The 19,408-nt window shown below is 46.7% G+C and overlaps 8 protein-coding genes across 8 annotated transcripts; 4 read left to right on the forward strand and 4 right to left on the reverse strand.

Annotated features, from left to right (window-relative positions):
- Positions 1-372: 372 nt before the first annotated feature.
- COCCADRAFT_110891 (uncharacterized protein) lies at positions 373-2,046 on the forward strand (the record flags this gene model as incomplete). The annotated part of the gene is made up of 4 exons (XM_007719763.1): positions 373-672; positions 792-983; positions 1,042-1,511; positions 1,566-2,046. 4 exons carry the CDS (start codon positions 373-375, stop codon positions 2,044-2,046), a joined length of 1,443 nt encoding a protein of 480 aa, XP_007717953.1.
- A 770-nt stretch (positions 2,047-2,816) lies between these two features.
- Positions 2,817-5,005, reverse strand: COCCADRAFT_9735 (uncharacterized protein; the record flags this gene model as incomplete). Its single annotated transcript, XM_007719764.1, has 10 exons — positions 2,817-3,034; positions 3,101-3,319; positions 3,382-3,659; positions 3,713-3,837; positions 3,892-3,989; positions 4,042-4,137; positions 4,187-4,344; positions 4,392-4,601; positions 4,654-4,731; positions 4,782-5,005. The coding sequence occupies 10 exons, from the start codon at positions 5,003-5,005 to the stop codon at positions 2,817-2,819; spliced, it is 1,704 nt and encodes a 567-aa protein (XP_007717954.1).
- A 749-nt stretch (positions 5,006-5,754) lies between these two features.
- Positions 5,755-7,383, reverse strand: COCCADRAFT_30842 (uncharacterized protein; the record flags this gene model as incomplete). Its single annotated transcript, XM_007719765.1, has 3 exons — positions 5,755-6,737; positions 6,794-7,214; positions 7,273-7,383. The coding sequence occupies 3 exons, from the start codon at positions 7,381-7,383 to the stop codon at positions 5,755-5,757; spliced, it is 1,515 nt and encodes a 504-aa protein (XP_007717955.1).
- A 397-nt stretch (positions 7,384-7,780) lies between these two features.
- On the forward strand, positions 7,781-8,875 carry COCCADRAFT_9737 (uncharacterized protein; the record flags this gene model as incomplete). Its single annotated transcript, XM_007719766.1, has 3 exons — positions 7,781-7,907; positions 8,517-8,651; positions 8,703-8,875. 3 exons carry the CDS (start codon positions 7,781-7,783, stop codon positions 8,873-8,875), a joined length of 435 nt encoding a protein of 144 aa, XP_007717956.1.
- A 482-nt stretch (positions 8,876-9,357) lies between these two features.
- COCCADRAFT_41605 (uncharacterized protein) lies at positions 9,358-10,785 on the reverse strand (the record flags this gene model as incomplete). Its single annotated transcript, XM_007719767.1, has 2 exons — positions 9,358-9,540; positions 9,571-10,785. 2 exons carry the CDS (start codon positions 10,783-10,785, stop codon positions 9,358-9,360), a joined length of 1,398 nt encoding a protein of 465 aa, XP_007717957.1.
- Positions 10,786-11,985: 1,200 nt separating this feature from the next.
- On the forward strand, positions 11,986-13,629 carry COCCADRAFT_110894 (uncharacterized protein; the record flags this gene model as incomplete). The annotated part of the gene is made up of 2 exons (XM_007719768.1): positions 11,986-12,325; positions 12,380-13,629. The coding sequence occupies 2 exons, from the start codon at positions 11,986-11,988 to the stop codon at positions 13,627-13,629; spliced, it is 1,590 nt and encodes a 529-aa protein (XP_007717958.1).
- Positions 13,630-15,246: 1,617 nt separating this feature from the next.
- COCCADRAFT_110899 (uncharacterized protein) lies at positions 15,247-15,613 on the reverse strand (the record flags this gene model as incomplete). Its single annotated transcript, XM_007719769.1, has 2 exons — positions 15,247-15,434; positions 15,481-15,613. The coding sequence occupies 2 exons, from the start codon at positions 15,611-15,613 to the stop codon at positions 15,247-15,249; spliced, it is 321 nt and encodes a 106-aa protein (XP_007717959.1).
- A 1,320-nt stretch (positions 15,614-16,933) lies between these two features.
- COCCADRAFT_110898 (uncharacterized protein) lies at positions 16,934-18,794 on the forward strand (the record flags this gene model as incomplete). The annotated part of the gene is made up of 4 exons (XM_007719770.1): positions 16,934-16,980; positions 17,151-17,443; positions 17,510-17,881; positions 17,935-18,794. The coding sequence occupies 4 exons, from the start codon at positions 16,934-16,936 to the stop codon at positions 18,792-18,794; spliced, it is 1,572 nt and encodes a 523-aa protein (XP_007717960.1).
- Between the last annotated feature and the right edge of the window lie 614 nt (positions 18,795-19,408).

Genomic DNA, 19,408 nt, shown 5'->3' on the forward strand with positions numbered 1-19,408 from the left:
ATTCGATTGCTCGAAATTTTGGTAGAAAAAGATGCCATTTTGATGTAGTTACGTGGTGTTGAAGAAGATGGAGCTCTGCAGCTCGATTGTGGTTGGGGTGGGCCCGTGCTTACGCGAACAAACTTCTGATAGGTGACTGTATGTATCAGTCCTAAGTTCGAGTCTCGCATTCTTTTCCGACAACGCTGTCGACAATCTATGTCTGAAGCTTGGCCATGACAAGCTCAAAACGTTGGTAAACACCTTGGAAGCACAGATGCAGGCCCGTTGGGAGGCTCCTACTTCTCAACCCCATGGACGACCTGACGACAATGATGATTCTCCTGAGCGTAGATCTCAATACATCCAATGTACGCACATTCCTCGTGTCAGATGCATATTTTTTCTCGAGCTAATCGAACTATAGCTTATTTTGAACAAGTCCACATGATATACCCGTTCCTGGATCGAGATTCATTCGAGGAGAGAGCTTCATCTTTCAATCCCCAAGACTCAGGTCCAACTCATGAGACATGGCTGGTTCTGTATCACACTGTGCTTAGCCTCGGGTGCATGTACCATGACGGGGGTTCATTTGAGCCTGCAAAGGGCCTAGCATGGTACTACTTCAGCCTCGTGTTCCACCATTTCCAAGATGTGTTGATGTGTAAGGCGTCTTTACTCAAAGCCCAGGTATGTCTCAGTCTTGCTCAAGAGCTTTTATGCTAATTGTACCAGACAATGACAGCAATGGTAAGGCGACACAAGTATGAATACAGTCATCGCCAATATTAACCGCAACTTGACTCTAGGCAGTATTCGCTCTGAATTACTCAAGTCTGCAGATCGAGACGTTGTGCATCTCAGAAGCGGCAAGGACAGTCATGACTCTGGGTTTGCACAAGAGAAACCTTGACCGCGGCCCATACCAAGAAGGTAGAAGGATATTTTGGGTCGTATATTGCTTGGAAAAAGAGTACGCTTTTAACTCAAGCAGCGCTTCTGTATGTCGTGTGGGCCTTTTTTTCACAAGAAATCGATTTGCTGATTGGTAAACACTAGTTGATATCGGACATGGATATCAGCTGTCCGCTTCCCACAGATTTGCCGATACACACCGAAGGTTTGGCCTGGCTTCCTTGCTGGGCACGCTACTCGAGGATTCTGTCAAGAGCATATGATTCCCTCTTCTCGGTATCTGCTACCTTGATTCCAACAGAAGAATGCTTTCGGCGTATGGATTGCATCAACTACGAACTGCAATCATGGCTAAACTCGATTCCCGATAGCCTGCGTCCCGGTTCGTCATTGCATCAACATCGATCCAGGCCTCTGTATATGCAAGAAATGGCATTGAGGATCCACTTCTCATATTACAATTTGAGAATTTGTATATCACGAATAACTCTCAATCGGTGCCCGAACAAAGGATCGCCGCGAAGATCCGAAAACGAGAAGTGTTTGTTGACAACAGCACGCGCGATCATCGAGTCAACCTATATGATCGCCATGAATCCCTTCACTCCTGTCTGGTAAATTTTTCCAGTCAGCAAACTCACGTGCGATAAGCCACTAACGGTGAACAGGATACTCGGAGTTATGCCAATGGTTGCAATGTTCATTGTCTTCGATTTTGTTGTTCACAACCCGCTACATGCTGAGACCAGGAGAAATCTGTCATACCTTGACATAGTTGCTGCCCACTACGCCAGACTCGACTTATTAGCGCAAGGCACCATCCACGATGCCAGGGTCGCAGATTTTACCTCCATCACACGCCTCTACGTTGAGTCTTTGACCGGAGACTCAGCAAATACCGCTGATAATACTCTTGCAGGTGCCGGATCCGACATTCGCCGAGAGCCACCTAACGACAGTTCACTCGGAGTTGGAAATCCTGATTTCATGTCGCAATATGAGTTTGAGCAACTGTCGGCCACAGGGGCCAACAGTATGGTATGTTTCCGGTTTTTTGTTATCGTCGAAGCCCCTTTCTCGCAACTCTTACGTCAAGATTTCTCCCTTATCTTTCGCATTGCGACAAACCCGTTGACGTTTTCTAGATGAATGAGATGGATGAATGCGAAATCTCCCCCACTGGAACAAGTTTTCTGGATTTCCCAGGCCCAAGCTCTTCATTGTATATGACCATGCCAACGTCTGGGTATGACATAGCTGGCTTCTTCGGTGATTCTCTCGGCTGGATACCGGATGGAAATCTCGAGCTATAGATCGCTAGCTCAGATACCTTGAGAGCTACGCCACGGTGAAGGCACCAGGCTAGCGATGTGCGATACCCAAGTTTGAATCGTACTCCCGGGTCGAAAGACAGTGATTGAAAACGTACAATGTGCAACCACTCCAACATTCTGCTGAGTAGTGATAGTAGAGAACTATTTGTATTTTTTTTAAGGAGAGCTTTTAAGATGCACTCGAAGTAGGCTGTCGGCGTTGTTTACCGGAGATATATGGGCTAAATGAGAAGAGCGCGAAGTATTGCACGCTTTGTCAAAATCCTGCAACTAGGCGTGCAAGGACCATTGAAAAAAACAATACTTATAATATTTCACGGCGAGGAAAATATAGGGGCACATTTTGTATAAATCTTCAAATATCACAATCACAAATGTCTTTGGGTTAGCAGCGGTTGCCGACGACGTATGACGTGCAGCCAGAGAACTCTTGAGAAAGAAGAAATGAGAGACGTGGCGTACAAATTAAATGCCATCACATGATAGCGCTTAAAGTCAAAATGTTCATCTACACATGAAATACAGCTGTCCCTCCTAGATATCTAAACCATAGTCTTCAAAGGGACAACGCACAGACCATCATTCTCAATTGATAATAGATTCATACCCTTGATCCGGGTCCCCAAAGTACCACGCCTTATCCTTGCCCTTAGTCTCCATAATAGTAAACCCGTTTCCAAAGTATGCGAATCTATTCTGATTCGTCGGAGTCCATTCAAAGTCCTCCCACCGTGGATTCATGAGCATGTGGAACCAGTGCAATCGGCTGCCAGGGTGCACCAACGCCGGTCCGTCTTCCTTCCCTGGTTCATTTTGTCAGCTAACAGGACCCGCATGATATCGCAAATAGAAGGCAGAGCTGCTCTTACCTCCTTTCAGCCAGGATCGACACTTTGCATTCCAGACTGTGCGCGTCAAGAAAGTGTCTGCGTGTTCGATAAAGTCGTCCAGTGCCTTTTGAGATGGCACGACGGATTTGTAGCCTTCTGTTTGCGCCTTGTGAAGGAGCTTGATGACGTATTTTGTGATGTGCTCGATGCTCGGGAGTGCGGAGCCGTGGGATAGCGGTCCGTTTGGTCCCATGTAGACTTTGTTGTATTGTCAGCTTAGCCTATTTACAATGACAAAGGGGAGTTTTGTGAAGACTAACGGATGTAGTTTGGGAAGTTTGGTACGGCTAGTGAAAGGTACGCTGTTGGTCGCGAGCTCCATTGGTCGCGCATGTCGATGTTGTTTCTGCCGATGATGGGGAAGCGCGGTTTCCAGGAGACGTTGAAACCGGTAGCGCAGACAATTGCGTCTAGTTCGATGATCTCGCCTGTTGCGAGCTGGATACCTTGCGGGACTACTTTTGTGATGGAATCGAATACCACGCGAACGTTCTTCTCTGTTAGCGCTTCGAGATAGCCGACGCCTGGTGTTGGTCGCCTGCAGCAGAGTTAGCACACCGTCTGAATCAAGGGTTTCGTTTGTTTCCCCACCTGCATCCCACACCAAAACTAGGAATAATGCGATCTACGAAAGGATTGTCCTTGCCTAACCGGGCACGCATCATTTTGGTCAAGTCTTCTCTCGCCTGGGCTTGCTGTGGCGAATCGTGGAGCGCCTGAGTTGATTCGTTAGTGGACAATGCTGCGTTTGGGCGCGATTGGTAACATACCGATGCAAATCCACCGTTCAAATCTGTTTCCATCGCTTTCCGATACGCAACCAGCTTTTCCGGGTGCTCTGTGTATTCGCGCTTTTGTGCTTCCGTGTCTTCAAAGATATTAGTCAAACCTCAGTGGCGTATGATCGTCTTGATGCATACAATCAAAATTGGCTCCATTAGGGCCGGCGAGATCTTGGCCCAATGTAGTTGAAATCCAAGTAGGACTCCTCATAAATGTCGCAAGGTGCGCAGCCACTTTTTCAATTAGTATCCTGGTTCAAAATGCTTATTTAACGAGACGTACCTGGCTGTATTGCGGTCACGAGCTGTATTCCTGACGAGCCGTTTCCAATCACTGCAACTTTCTTTCCTTTCAAGTCCACGTTGTTGTCCCAAGCTGCTGAATGCAACAATGAGCCTTTGAAGGAGTGTAGACCTTCAATTGCCGGCCACTGCCAGTTGCTGAGAGATATTAGCGTATGAACTCGACAATGAAACCGAGCGCTTACTTTAAAAACCCACCACCGTTGATCAGGAAATGACACCAGTCTTCTACTGTTTCCCCAGTCGATCGAGAGCGTATCTTGACGAGCCATTGACCTTTCTCTTCATTCCAGCGAGCCTCAACGACTTCACTGTCATATTTGATAAATTTCTCTAGGTCAAACTTCGTTGCCGTGTCACGGAAATACTGAAGAATCTCTGGTTGTGAAGCATAGCTGTAATTGAACATTAGAACATAGCCTTCCTGTGATTCGGAAACGTCCTCACAATTGAGACCAGTTGGGGTTTGGAGCCCATTCATACTCGTAGATATGCGCAGGGATATCACAAGCACACCCGGGATAACTGTATCCTCGCATTAGTTACAATTCGATATTCGGTTGGATGATACGGACGTGTTCTCAAACCATGTTCCTCCAAGCTCTGGGTTCTTTTCGTAGATCTGGAGATCGAAATTCTTGAGATGCCTTTCCGTTTTGTAGGCAAGGTCTAATCCGGTCGCGCCAGCCCCAATGCAAATAACGCGCAGTGGACGTGAATATCCCAGATCATTCTCCTCGACCGTGTATGCATGATTGCCGTTTGTGGCAGAGGCAGGAATGTAATCAATACTTCCCATTGTGGCGCTTTCGTCGAATGCTCGCTGTGTATATGGCCGGCCAGTCGATTCAGCAGGCAATGACAGCCAAAGCGGACTTGGTTGTCGGATTGAAATCCTTGCTTAGTTGACGGGCAATACGACTCTTGCTTTTTTATTAATGATTTCTCAAGGTGAAGGAGAAGAAAGTTTATGAGATGAATGTTTTAGTAAGTAGTTATCCGAATGTGGAGCCATTCGTAGAGTTCGACGTTTTACGGATGTGCTAGTCAACCTTGCTGCATAGACCGAGATGCATGCCGAGAAATCGGAAATTCCGAAGCACGGCAAGTGTTAGATCACGAGATCCTTCGTATTCACCCCCGCAGCCCAGTGGCAAAATCCCATCATCATGAGTCTCAAACCAGCAGTCATGCGACATTCTTTCGCGGTATCAGTGCCATGTAAATGCGTGTTCTATCTAGTCTAATTAACTGAAGATTATCTTTCAAGATGATAGCTAAGATCCAGAAGTTCACACGTGAGTTGAGCGAATGCTTGGTTTTATGACTGTTACCGTAGCATAACGTTATCTGCATCACTCAAGTGACGCTGAGAATGTGCTGCGGCAATTTTAAGCGTTGTTCATTGACGTAGATTGAGTTCTGAGGAAATCTTACACAACAAAAATCACATCTCCGTCTATATCACTTCCAGAACATGTCAAGGCTTACGTATTGGACAATAAAATTCTAATTCTTTTCTCTAAAAACGCTCTCAGCATTCTTTCCTCATAACTTCGCATCTCTGACTCTACTCGGACTGCTAACTTTGAATGATCCGTGTTGCAGGCGCTGAAAAACTCGTTGAGGATCGTATACGTTGGCGACTTCGGTCAAGTACCTCCTGCTCGCTTCACCAAAGCTGTCAAAAACATTCTGCCATTGGGCCGAATAGTTTGGAAACAAGAAAGGGTGGTACAGCTGTCGCTTCCTGGCCTCTTCCTCGACACGTCTAATGATTGTTTGCTGCATCCTAGTTACCTCGTTGTCGTAATTCGCATCTGAGGTTACAAAAATCAAGAGGAAAGATATGAGAGGTCCATCTGCGCCCTCCAGCCCGAACATGTTGCCAGCAGGGTTTGTTGTTCGAGGGATGGCGTGGAACTCCATTGTCGAATTGATGTGTTTTGACTGTGGCGAAGCCTCCTCAACGAAGACATCGTAGGCAAAGTTAAGAAGGTCTTGGTCAAGCTTGATGGTCAGGGTAGCAATCGCTGCACGATATCCTACACCGTCCTGTAGGCCAGCGATGTTTTCAGCCATGGTTGTATAATCAGTCATTCCCAGCGAAGACTCAATGGTCGGAACTTTGCGAAGCTCATCAAACAAAGGCAGGTCGGCTTGAGGTTCAGTGTAGACCATGTATTGAATCAGTCGAAGTGGTCCTTCATCATAGGTTGCGATAAAGATGGTGTGGCCTTTCGGATCCTCTTCTTGCCTGTTCACAAAGCCCTCGTAGGCCGCTATAGCTTGCCTGGCATGAGAACTGTCAATCATCGTGCGGCCTCCCCAAAATCGATTATAGAGATATGCCTCCAATTCAAAAGTTGTGATGATGCCAAAGTTGGAACCGCCACCTCGCAGTGCTCGATAGAGTTTTGGCTCACTTTTTGAACTTGCAGTGACCACTCGACCATCAGCGAGTACGATCTCGAAAGATCGCACATTATCGATACCCCAGCCGTGTCGCGCTGCGTAGAAGGAAATGCCTCCTGTGAAAAGTTAGTTGACACGCATCGTCAGCAGGGGGAACGCTGTAGGTACATACCTCCAACCAGATACCCGCCGACCCCAACGTTATAGGACCTTCCACCCACAACAATTAAACCTTCCTTCTCTAGTCGCTGGTACACGGAACCCCAGGTATTGCCAGGACCAACAAGAACCGTCCCTTCATCCCTCTTGATCTTGAACGTGTCGAGCTTGACCAGGTCGAATTGTATGCCTCCCTCAATACTAGATTGTCCGGCAAAGTGACCGTGACCACCGCTCTTCACATTGAAGGGACATCGCTCTTTCGCACAGAGAGCCACTGCTTCGCCAAGCTCCTTCGCCGAATGTGGTTGAAAGAAACATCGGGGTTTCAGGGTCTTTTGATATCCGGACCAGTAACTATTCTGAAGTGCCTTGTACCGTGGATGATGCTCCTCGAATACTTGTTCTGGGAAACGCTTGATAAGCTCGGAAACCTGCAGTCGCGTCAGTATACCGCCAACTACAAGCAAAGTCTCCAAGGAGATGGCCCACAATAGGTTCTGTGAGAGCCGCTAAAGGAGTGTGCAGAGCGTCGTTCACAGTTGGAGTCGACTGCGGGGTTAAACTGATTGTGTTTAATTGCGCGGTCAACTGTGAGAGCATCTTGGCTATTGTTGATATTGTTCGTTGCAAATGTAAAAACAAATAGCGACTGGGCACTCGGGTCAACTAAGTCAAATGTACAGACTAGAAAGCGTTTTGTAATAGGGAATATTTCAAGTGGGCCACTAAAAGCATATTGGTATTCTGCTAACTGTTGCCACAGACCACCCTTGTTTGGAAAAGGTCGAGATACGGAGTTATGAGTATGATCCGGGTTCTGCACCGGAACTTCCGTTTTGGGATATTGGCGCAAAAACACATTCGGGACATGGCGAGCCTGTGAAATTGAAACTTTATCATCGGGTTGATCCCGTTCAGACGTAAGCTAAGACATTGATCATGTCGTAAGATTATCGCACGATCACTTATACAATCTGTGACAGCTGCAGTTTACAAAATGGCGACATTGAGAAAGTTAACGCGAACTGCGCGCGCTGATTACGATCAGCCGCAGTACAACCGAGACTGTTGCGAATCCGGACTCGACGTCAGGTGGATATTTGATCAGAACACTCTCTACCGCGGTTAGACTATCGATCGGGCGCCCAGAACTGACTAATTGATTTTGCCGCTGGACAGATTACATGCCGAACGCCAAGTGGAGAACGATCCGGAAAATCCTATAGCTTATCATTGGGTTTCCTTTGCGGAATTTCCTAGCGTCCTGCTACCGAAGATCTAATACGCTTTTGGCGTCCCTTTCCTCAACTACGGCTAACCTACCAGAGTTTGGGGTAGCGTCTAATAGTTTGATGTTGCAAAGTGTTATTGGGCGGTCTGCACGATGTCCGGCAAACTCCTTGAAAGGAACGGATGATGAATGGATCGCAATCTTCCCTGCAGAAGCGCCGCTAATAACACGCGGATGGTAGTCTACTTGCTTGATACAAGAGGGTGCGGAACACTCTATCAACTCTTTACACCCTCGTCTGCATTGCCTTTCAACGAAAAACACATTTTATATAAAATTCTTTTTGGATTTAGACTTTGTGAGATATAGGTTTCGACTACGCTTCGGAGAACGCACAATACGACGTTCCACTTGTGCAAGGTCTTGTTGAACCCTGTCACTACTACGGTATCACCAATTCTCTCCCGTTCTGGGCCAGCAAAAGTGCTTACATGTTTGACAGGTCGCATTCTTGGTACAGACCCGGCAGAGCAAGACAAAGATGTCCAATTATTTGCTGGAATTCTGCGCGTCATTCCAGGCAAGGTAGACTATTACTGGCCCACAGATCATGAGGAGTCTGGCATCGTTATCAGAGGTATGTTCGAATAGGCCTAGAAACTCGTTTTTAACTTACTGATTCTACCAGGGGAACTTGACCTCGAGGACGAGACAGGAAAGAAGGTCACACTGCACCAAGGAGAGTCATTTTTCATCAGGAGACAAAGTCGGATCATTTTCTCTGCTAAGCGATTTGCCCTGATATTCAAATGCAGCTCCTATGCTGCAGGGCATGGAAAGTCTAAAGAGCTGATTGTGTAGTTGTAGAAGTTAAGCATCATGAAATCACAAGGTACTATCTACCCAACGCCATAATTCTGAAACATGTATTACCATTTTCTTTCTTGAACATGACATTTTCTACCAGGTGGATTATGTGCAGCGTAACTAAATCTAATGATTGCAATGTGTCTGAGAACATCTGAGCCAACTTGTACCTTATGTGGAAGGATTTCACTTCACAAAGGACAAGGGTGGATCGAATGCCGAGACTTCCGGTAAATAGAAAAGATGAAATCTTTTATCCATAAATCCACCATAGTATCAATCAATGAAAGTTCGGGGTTTAAGATTTGTTAGAAGAGCGACAGCAACTAATTCTCTGTTGATATACCACTCTATTCAGTTCTTAATTACACAACAACTATACACGATCCTTTTCTCAACCACACCAACAATCAACGTTCACAGTGATTGTACTCTCTTGAATCGGTAACTTGCATGAGTGGCCTATGAAAGCCCAATCAAAGAAGACTTTGCATAGGCTTTCCGACCAAGTGGTCTTTGTGCAACTGTACAAACTCTTGTATAGCGTTTGCGTAGTCGTCTATGTGCGCTTCTGTGGCGCAGGGGGTGAGTGGTGTATAACCCCTTACAGCAATATTGATGTTCCTCGCTAGCATGTGGTGGTAGTAGAGCGACTGCCACTTGGCAGCATCGGGTCCTGAAAAACGCACGTTGAGCATGCTCCCTCGTGCAGTGATGAACATTGGTGGGAGACTCAGCTTTGTCGTAGTGTCCTCGTCAAGCTGTACAGTAAGACCGTGCTTGAAGCTATCGATCTCGACAAGGTTCGAAGAAGCTTTTTTGACTGTGTCAGGATATATGCCATTGTCGATCAAGATCTGCTGGACTTTGGCCTTCAAGATTTCGCCGAGCTTGTTCAGTCGATCGACTGCATCTGCGTTGTAGATATCTAGACCCACAATACCCGCATGCATACTGAGAGCGTTGTTGTTGTAGGTACCAGGATGGAACAATTGGTTCTTGGAAGGGTCGAAAAGCTCCATGATATCTCGGCGACCTCCAAAGGCTCCAAAGGTCATGCCGCCACCTACGTACTTGCCGAGCGTCACCATATCTCCTCGCACACCTTGTGTGGCGCTGTAACCGGAATAACCCAGGCGCGAAGACATGACCTCATCGAATATTAGGAAAGCACTGGTCTTGTCGGCAGTATCGCGAAGGAAGTGTAGGAATGCTTTAGTTGCAGCCCTGCATCCACCAGATCCTTGGACAGGCTCAACCAAGATCGCAGCGAGACTGTCCTTGGGGAGGCCTTCCAAAACCGCACTTGTCTCAGCGATGTTGTTGTAAGGCGCATATACAAAGTCATGAGGCAAGTTCATGCAAGGCGCAATTGAACCTTGAATCAGTGCCATTAGGAAGACAAGTGTACTGCCATGGTATCCACCGCTGAAGACAAGGATCTTCTTTCTTTTGGTAATCGCAAGAGATGCAGCCAGAACTGTAGTATTCGCCTCGGTGCCAGAATTGGTAAATCGAACAAGCTCAATGCCTGCTGGACCGAACCGCTGACAGACCTTTTCGGCAAACTCTTTCTCTTTCTGCGAGTTTCCGCCATAGTTCCACCCTTTTGACATCGCGATCTGAACAGCTTCCGCTATCCGGGGCTCGGAGTGACCGTAGATTCCGGCACTGAATTCGCCCAGTAGGTCGATATATGTGTCGCCATCCAGAGATGTGAGGGTGCCGGATTTTGCAGACGCCCATGTCAATGGAAATGGATCTGCATGAAGTACTGTCCTGGTATTGCCTCCTAGAAGATGGGAGTGGGCATCTTGATGTGCTTTCAAGGAACGTGAATTCCGTTTTGAGTACGCTTCATGTGCGCCTTTGAGGGCACGGTCAACGTAGGTTGTTGTTGCCATTTCGTCGTATGCAATCGTGCAAGAGTATTAAATGATGAGTTTTCAAAGTCGTAGTCAAATTCAGATCACGTATACTTGATGGATATATGTGAAGAAACCATCAGCATACAGCTATACCCGCGAGTAACTACCGAAAAAGTAAGGCTGTGTTAGCGATTCTTTGAGGCTCTGCACCTAACCATTCGGCAGCAGGTTGGGCTCCGGAATTTTCGTATAGGCCCCACTATTGCAGCATGGATAACGCATATCGGATTTCCGTCGGATTTCTTAGCTCCACTGCGTCGCCGCAAGTCACAGAACATATTGTGACTATATGCGATATGTTTGAGTTCGCCAGACATTCTATTCGCACACACTTTCATTTTTCTCTCTTCTTATCGTTTCCTTAGCGCGCCACCTCTGCACTCTTTGTGCTCACTATCTCATTCTTTTCGCTTCCTCGCTGTCCTCTCGCGGTTTATTTACTAGTATGACAGGCCGCAACGTCAGATGTTATCTTCAGCTTGCTGTGCTGCCTTCTGCAGGATTTGGGTGTATTGACTCTCCGTTATCAGCGGATGGAACATCTTTACTCAAGGCGTCCACTGTATCGAGGTCTTCGGAGGGCTAGCGCTTTATTACACACAGCATATCTTCTTAACCTTATCTTCGTTGGGAGAAGTGAGCGCCATGAGATTTGACTTGTGGCATATAGGTATTGACTGATTTAATGTTCATGTTGGCGCGTGTAGAGTTCACAAAGTCTTCTCTTTTCTACTCCTCTACGATCTATTTTCTGTAGTACTGGTTCTCAACCATTTCCCATTGGGTATGGTGGATTGGGAGCATTCTATAGAGCTAGAGGAAAGGATAGCCTTCATTCCCTGAATGCGATATCGACGTAATCAAGATTGCGTCCCTTGCATATGGCATTGGCAACAGCGTCGGATGTCGCACTCACCTCCACACGGAAGCTCCGATTGCTTATCGTGCTGAGGGACCGAAAGCTGGTCACTTGATAAGTAGCTTCCCGGAAAGGCCGATAGCGCCAGCCAAGTGCACTAAAACCCCACAATTTCCCCAGATGAAGGCACTAGCCTATATAGCTTGCTGTTCGTGACTGCAGATGTATAGCTTGTCTTCTCAAGCCTGTCCATCTCTCAATATCCCTTTTCCCTTATTTATTGGAGATTTTTTCAACAATTACATATATTCGCAGACATGGCTGGACAGATCGCCGCACCTGTCGACAGTCAACCATCATCGGAGAAGAAGCTCGCATTGGAAGATGGTGTTGCTGGTGACTTGGTGTCGATACCAAGCATTGGCGAAAATTATGCAGTCACTGAACTCGATGACGAACGCTTTAACCTTTGGAGTGTGCTTGGTGTCCAGTATACCACAAGTGCCACCCCATTATCGATATGCGGATTTATGCAGTTCACTCTGGCTGTAGGCGGAAGTCCTTTCTTCTTCTGGGGTTTCCTGGTTGTGGTTGTGTTGCAAGGACTGCTTGTTCTCAGTTTCGCAGAGCTGGGCTCGTCTTTCCCACACGTCGCAGGTATGAGTTTTTTCCCCGGGATTTCGCCGGCTTCTGCTGACAACTGAATTCAAGGTCAAACCTATTGGACCTCCGTACTTGCCCCGCCCAAATACAAGAAATTTCTCGCCTACTTCAACGGTATCATGACCATATGGGCTTGGATTTTTGGTCTCACGGGTGGCTACCTCTTGAGTTCACAATTTGTGGTTGCCGGAGCCTCGATCCTTAGCCCGTCGTATACCATTCAGCACTGGCACTTGTACTTGCTAGCGATATGCATGGCGCTCGTCAGCGTTATTCTCAACACTGCCCTGATCAAGATATACCCACTTCTCAACAAATTTGCCCTGTTCTGGATCAATGGAAGGCTCATCTACATGCTCGTAGTTTTGCTTGTCAAAACACAACCTAAAGCATCAGGGTCGAGTGTTTTCGTTGATGTTGTCAACCGTACCGGATGGAGTTCAAATGGGCTCGTGTTTCTGATGGGCCTTTTTCCCGGTCAAGCAGCCCTTGCGTTGCCAGACGCCGTGACCCACATGTCAGAAGAAGTGCCAAACCCACAGAGACGCATTCCGCAGGTCATGTTTGGCTCATTCCTCCTGTCCAGTATTGGTGGTATAATCACCATTGTGGTCGTTATGTTTTGCATCATCAACCACGACAATCTTCTGCAGCCATTGGGTGGTCAGCCAATTTTACAGATATGCTGGGACGCCTGGAACAACGAAGCCTGGGTCATCACTGTGGACATTATCTTCATCGCGACATTTATGCAGGCTTCCATCTCTACTGTCACCTCCATTAGCCGGATTGTATGGTCGTTCGCGAAGTCAGGCGGTCTTCCATTCGTTGCCTGGGTTACCCATGTAAATCCTAAGATGCAGCTTCCAGTGAATGCGATCCTGCTCCGTGCAGGCATTGGCATCACATTGGACACACTGCAATTCGCGCCTTCATACGTCCTCAACGCTCTATATGGTTCGGGAGTGATCTGCGTGCTGTTTTCCTATGGAATACCTCTCACCCTTCTATTGGCGCGCGGACGACAAAGTTTGCCACGGAATCGCTATTTCAGCCTTGGAAAGCTCGGACCTTTGGTTAATATCATGACGCTAGTCTGGCTTTTGTTGTCTGCTATTGTGTTCTGCATTCCTCTTAGTTATCCTGTCACCGACGATGCGATGAACTGGGCTCCCGTTGTGGGAGCAGCTACTATCGTAATCTCCCTTATCAACTGGCTGGTTGTGAGAAACACGTATGAACTTCCTAAAGCTTTCTTATTTCATCGTGGACATGGTCTTCATAACGAAGGTTCATAAAATAGCTTCGCAACGTTGAATAATATCTCGATGAGCTAGTAGAAGAATGAACGGTTTCAATGATTGAGGTCAAATATTATGCTGATAAATGGTAAACACATTCAGCGATGCTGTACTTCAAACCAATTATAGTCCCCATCAAAACAGCTTCGATGGCTCATCTCCTAGTGGCAATGGTTCGATTACCTGCTAAAGTTTCAAGATCTAATTATTCTAACAACGCCACGTTATCGAAGCTTCGAACCCACATGTCAACTGCTATTGTGATAGTAAATACGTATTAATACAATGATCTTAGAATATCGATTACTCCATCTGCAAAAAGAAGAGGGTTACGCATATAGGAGAACTTAGTTTCTGGACGTATATTCTGCTTTCGTGATGCAATGGCTATTCTAAACCTAGTCAAGCAATGTTCTATGGTTAGAGTGGTATGGCCCTACGTAGATATATCCAAGTAAATACATCCAAAGAACGACTGAACAATATCGCTCACCAATGCTCAGTACAAAACAAAGATAGTTAGTAGTACGTGTAGTAGCTCATCGTTGCTATGGGTGTAACTGACAGAACATTTGGATGGTTAAGCACTACAGATGTCACATGGCACTTAGTATCTCTTTTGCAGAATAGCACAGGCATGTGATACCACTCTGAACGCCGTGCCACTAGCCCCGAAGCCAAGTGAGATGACTATGTTGGATATCTGCCACCGTGTCGCCGCTACTTCTAGTCTTCGTATGAATACTCGCCTTCTTCTTAAGATGTATGGATAGGTATCGCCCGTCCTACAACGGATTTTGCTATGCAGTATACTGTACCTTTTTAGGCACGGGGTGGCCTAGCTGGAGAGGGCTCAGTCGTGTTCAGCCGGTGGTATCTAACGATAGCGCAAAAAGACAAGTACACAATATCTCCAAGTTTACCCAAAACCTACATGCGTCGGATGCGAGATGCTCAGCAAGCATGAGGAGGAGTATATATCAATTCCATGCTAACGCATCTATTACTATAGTTGTAGGTTGGGTTTCGTGCGGGCGCCACTCGTGAGAAGCTATATTGCTCGATGCGCAATGAGAGGGTGTACGAACTAAAAGAAGCTATGAGGAAATTCGTGGATTTTCATAACATATGCAAGTACATACTGTATGTATGAAAACTTCAACGAACTAGCCATAAGTGCTAAGAAACCGCCTTATAAATGCATCTAGAAATGCGATGTGAGATCTGCAAGAGACCGATAGGGTTATGAGTGAGACGTAAAGTAGGTCCGAAATGAGACCTGTTGGCCATGCACTAGCAATGTCGTGTCGAGGTTGCACAGCCACACATGTATGCGTACTAGCTTCTGCATGACGCAGTTCCGTCAAATCATGAGTGTCGTACCACAAAGACCTTACCGACGACTATAACAATAATGCTGTTTCTAGTCGCGGCGTATAGTAGCAGGAAGCTTGACGTGCGTCACAGAAGTAAGCATTGCGTAACTATGTCCGGGCACATTTCGTGAAATCATAATGCATTGCTACTTATATACATGGCTATTGAGGCTAGCTTAGTCTAATTAAATCTGTTAGCAAGCTGCTTTCAGCATCACCCGGGAGGGTAGTGGAAATACTAACTGAATCGAAAGTGGCCATCTTCGTTGGTGATACGCTCACCCAGGTTGATGTCACGGGTCTCTTCGTTGCCATCGACATCCCTCAAGGTGGCGCGGAGAACAGGAACGTTATCAGCACCTTCCAAGGCAAAATGAGCGTTATCTGCTGAATCGGCAAAGCCTTGACCGTCCCAAACAAAGTGACCTTGAGAGTGTCAGCGAAGCCGAATTGAACACTAGAAGCAGATTACCATTGTCGTTGCCGATACACGTATTGAGATCGATCTCGGAGTCGTTCCACTCGCCGTCAGCAGTTCGGAGACGAGCCCTAAGGATGTGGCCGTCGTCAATACGGATGTCCTCAGCGGAGTGGTAGAAAGTCATGGTGAAAGAGAACTTTGGGGGAAATTTTCTTGAGTGCGGGATTGCTCAAACTTGATGGATGTTGAAGAAAAGGTGGGCAGATAGGAAGGAAATGTTGGGCTTTATAGTAAGGCGACGAACCCGGGTGGCGAAGATTTAGTCCGACAGCTACCTTACCACTGTAGTAAAAGAGGTTCACGAAGCCAAGCCGACCCAAACCGCGTAATCCCCACCAGACTCCACTTGTTGAACATTCATCGGAGGAGGCGGATCGGTCTTCACTGCGTCGTCACACGTGGCATAACTATGCTTTCACCGGACACCTTGCCGTCATCCAGCTTGGATACTGCCATTGTCCACGCCATACAACCAAGCAAAGCCCAACAACGCGGCCTGTACCGAGACAATGATGCATCATAGTCACTCATCGCCAGGTGTAACGGCGCCGAGTGTCTGACATACATACATACCCCTCAGCTATGCAGGGGTGCCGATGTGCGCCCCGTGGCTGTGTGTGAGTGGCTTGAGCATAGTGGCGTGATTTCAGCGTGCATCAAAGGTGGAGCTGCTGCGCTGTTTGCGATTCGCGATATGCAGTTGTACCATTATAGCTGTGGGTATCGACGCAGGCCTCGAGTGCGGGGTCATCAATTGTCGAGTAAAGTAACGGCACTGTGTTGCATGTGAGACCCTAGTATTTTTCTGAGGACCGGTGTTATGGTAGTTCGCAAGTCGTCATACTACTAGATGGGTTCGCTGGGTTGCATAGTGGGTTGGAAAAGGTATCAAGTACTCAGGGTAGAGCAATACCGTGGGGCGTGTGCAAAAGCAGGGTCGACGCCAAGGACACGCTAAATTCGCACGGGCCGCCTTTCCCCCCATTCTGTGGGTCATTATACTCATTCGTTCTCGACCATGTCCACCGCCTCGGTTGGCCCCGCAAAGCTACCCAAATCTCTACTATGACCATCTGAGACATGCTCATTGAGCTTCGTTCGGTTCATAAACGATCGCAAACTTGTAGGCAAAGTAGGTTGAACGGTGAAGTGATTTGAATGATACTTAACAGAGTTCGAAGTCAACCAGGGATGCAATGACTAGCAACCACAAGCTTTTTAGCAGTTCCATTACTACTACCTTTGCGTTGAGAGCTCCTAGAACCATGGAATACAACATAGATTTTGCTTTTGGAGACCGCACAATAATTTGAGTACTTTTACCACGTACTATATATACGTTATTCCATGCAACGTCACCGCGCATACATTCTAAGCAAGCTATCGCATAGTGATTAACGAACAAGGAAATAATCCAAAGCCTATCTCCATCATACCAGCCGCAATGTTTCCAAATGGAAGCTCTAAGTTCTTTTACCGGACCAAGCCCTCGTTGATCTTCAAAACACGAAGTCTTACTCAGCGTACCCCCACAAACTTCGGACTTTGCGCGAACCACCGGCTCCTTGGTCGTGCGAGATTCTTCTCTTCAAGTTGTATAAGAGAACTACGTAGAGACGGTAGGCTACGATAACTATTTCTCTCTGCCTAAATGCTGACAGGAACGCAGGCCCCGACCCCTACCACTATACCAGTGGTCGATGGCTTCGTAAGGATGCAATACAGCAAGAATCACATTTTCTACATTTCGACTTCGATGCCCTCTGCCGTAAAGTTTTGGCATTGTGTCCTAACTCGACATCTATCACTTCGTACGATAAGAAGGAAGGCGGCTTTAACCGAGTGTTCATATTCCATACTGATAGCGCTGAACGTATCGTCGCAAGACTACCATTTGGATCGGCAGGGCCTCCGCGACTTTCGACCAATTCAGAAGTCGCAACGATCAAGTACTGTAGGTTCTGCAACAAGATAATAGGATACTGTTGATGTTATGGTTAACCACCTTTGGACTTTATAGTGCAAGCCGAGACTGAGGTCCCTATTCCAAAGATACTCGACTGGAGTGACAACCCTTCAAATCCCATTGGCAGCGAATATATCATCATGGAACATGCACCGGGTATTCGCTTGCTTGAAAAATGGCCAACAATGGATATGGACCAACAAATCAGATTCGCAGGACTGATTGCCAAACAGCTTGCAGAGATGGCCAACATCAAATTTCCAGCATATGGCAGTCTATACTTTGCTGATACACCATATCTTCCTCCCTCAAAGCTCCCGTTTAATGAAGAGTTTTGTATCGGCCCACACTGTGGGCACATGTACTGGAATTGTATGCCTATTCAACCCAAATTCTATCACGATGTCAAACCAAATCAAGGACCTTGTAAGTTAGCTCATAGGTTTTGGAGATTGGAAACGTCTGATTATATTGTACAGGGACAAATTTAGCCGATTACACGGATGGTCTCATCGACTCCGGAATTTCTAGAATACCGCCTCTTGAGCCTGCGGTAAAACGCCCACGTTACAAAGGGTCTATTGAGACACACAAAAGCCTACTCAAAGAGGCCCGCACAATGTTGAAGGAAATGTCCAAAAGCCCGAAAATCCAAAGTGTTGCCAGCCCTGCCATGTTTCATCCCAGTCTGGACAAAAGAAACATATTTGTGTCAGAAGATGATCCCACCATTGTGACATCCATCATAGACTGGCAGTCTACTAGCATTGAGCCGGCGTTCTGGTATGCGAACCAGTTCCCAGACTTTACGCATCCTCCTCCTGACATTTTCGACTTTCTCGATTCGAATCCTTTGATCTCAGCACGTGCTAGAGCCTACCACATAAGCTTAAGAATATTCGCCACGAACTTCTCCACAGCTAGATCAATGGAAGAGTCGTTTTTCCGGCCATTCGTATGCTGTCAACGCACCTGGGAAGACGGGGCTGCCTTCTTTTGTCAAGAGCTGATCGAGACCTCGGAAGTGTGGAAAGAGCTTGGGCTCGCTTCACAGTGTCCATTTTCGCCACCCCTCCATGATGAATTAGCTGTTCACAAAAAGGATCATAGGCGTTTTAAAGCGTCACAAGAGCTATTAGATGCTCTTGTGTCTCTACTGAACGTCTCAGATGAAGGTTGGGTTCCTCTAAAAGACTGGGAAGATACCAAGGTTGCACATCAAAAGGCGTTTAGGGATTTTTTACAGGAAGTTCACGAGCTTGATCAGCCAGATGATGATGACCCTATCCAAAGTGAAGATGATCTCAGGGAACTCTGGCCATTTGACCTAGAGGAATGAACTAGAGAAAGGTGGTAGCAAATCCGACTGCATTTAGACTCTTCAAATTTGAAAGAAGCGACCATCTCATCTGATCTTGGTTGAGTGTTCCAGGATCTGCAGGGTACTGGAAGTTCTTGTAGTTAGTAGCCTCCCTAAACTTCTCAATCAAATCTCATCCAGAATTCCACTCCTCTAAGCGTCCTAACAATGCGAACGGCTTCTTATATAGATCTAATGGTCGCACTTGTAAGCGATACTCTTTGAAGAGGATTATGTGTGGGGTGATATAAGCGCCCAAGCATTTATCAAATTAGCAAGTTGACTTAACAATGACTTCAAAAATTAACAAGGGATATATCCATAATGCGCCCTGGAGCTTTCACATCCAAAGATCTTATGCATAGTAGAACAGTTAGTTACGGCCCCCTAGCTAGTGGACTAGCTATTTTAGATGATATGCATATCCACCTCATCCAGAGTTCGCAACAAGTAAGTAACTTGGAAGCCTTGCTTGCTTAACTTGGTGCCAAGCCAATTCAAGTAAGTCAAGTTCGTCTATATAAAATACCCAAGCAAGTCAAGTTTAGATTGACAACTTGCTTGGTAAACTTGAATAACTTGGGAGAGTATGC

Source organism: Bipolaris zeicola (genome assembly GCF_000523435.1).
Source record: "Bipolaris zeicola 26-R-13 unplaced genomic scaffold scaffold_346, whole genome shotgun sequence".
NCBI lineage: Eukaryota > Fungi > Ascomycota > Dothideomycetes > Pleosporales > Pleosporaceae > Bipolaris > Bipolaris zeicola.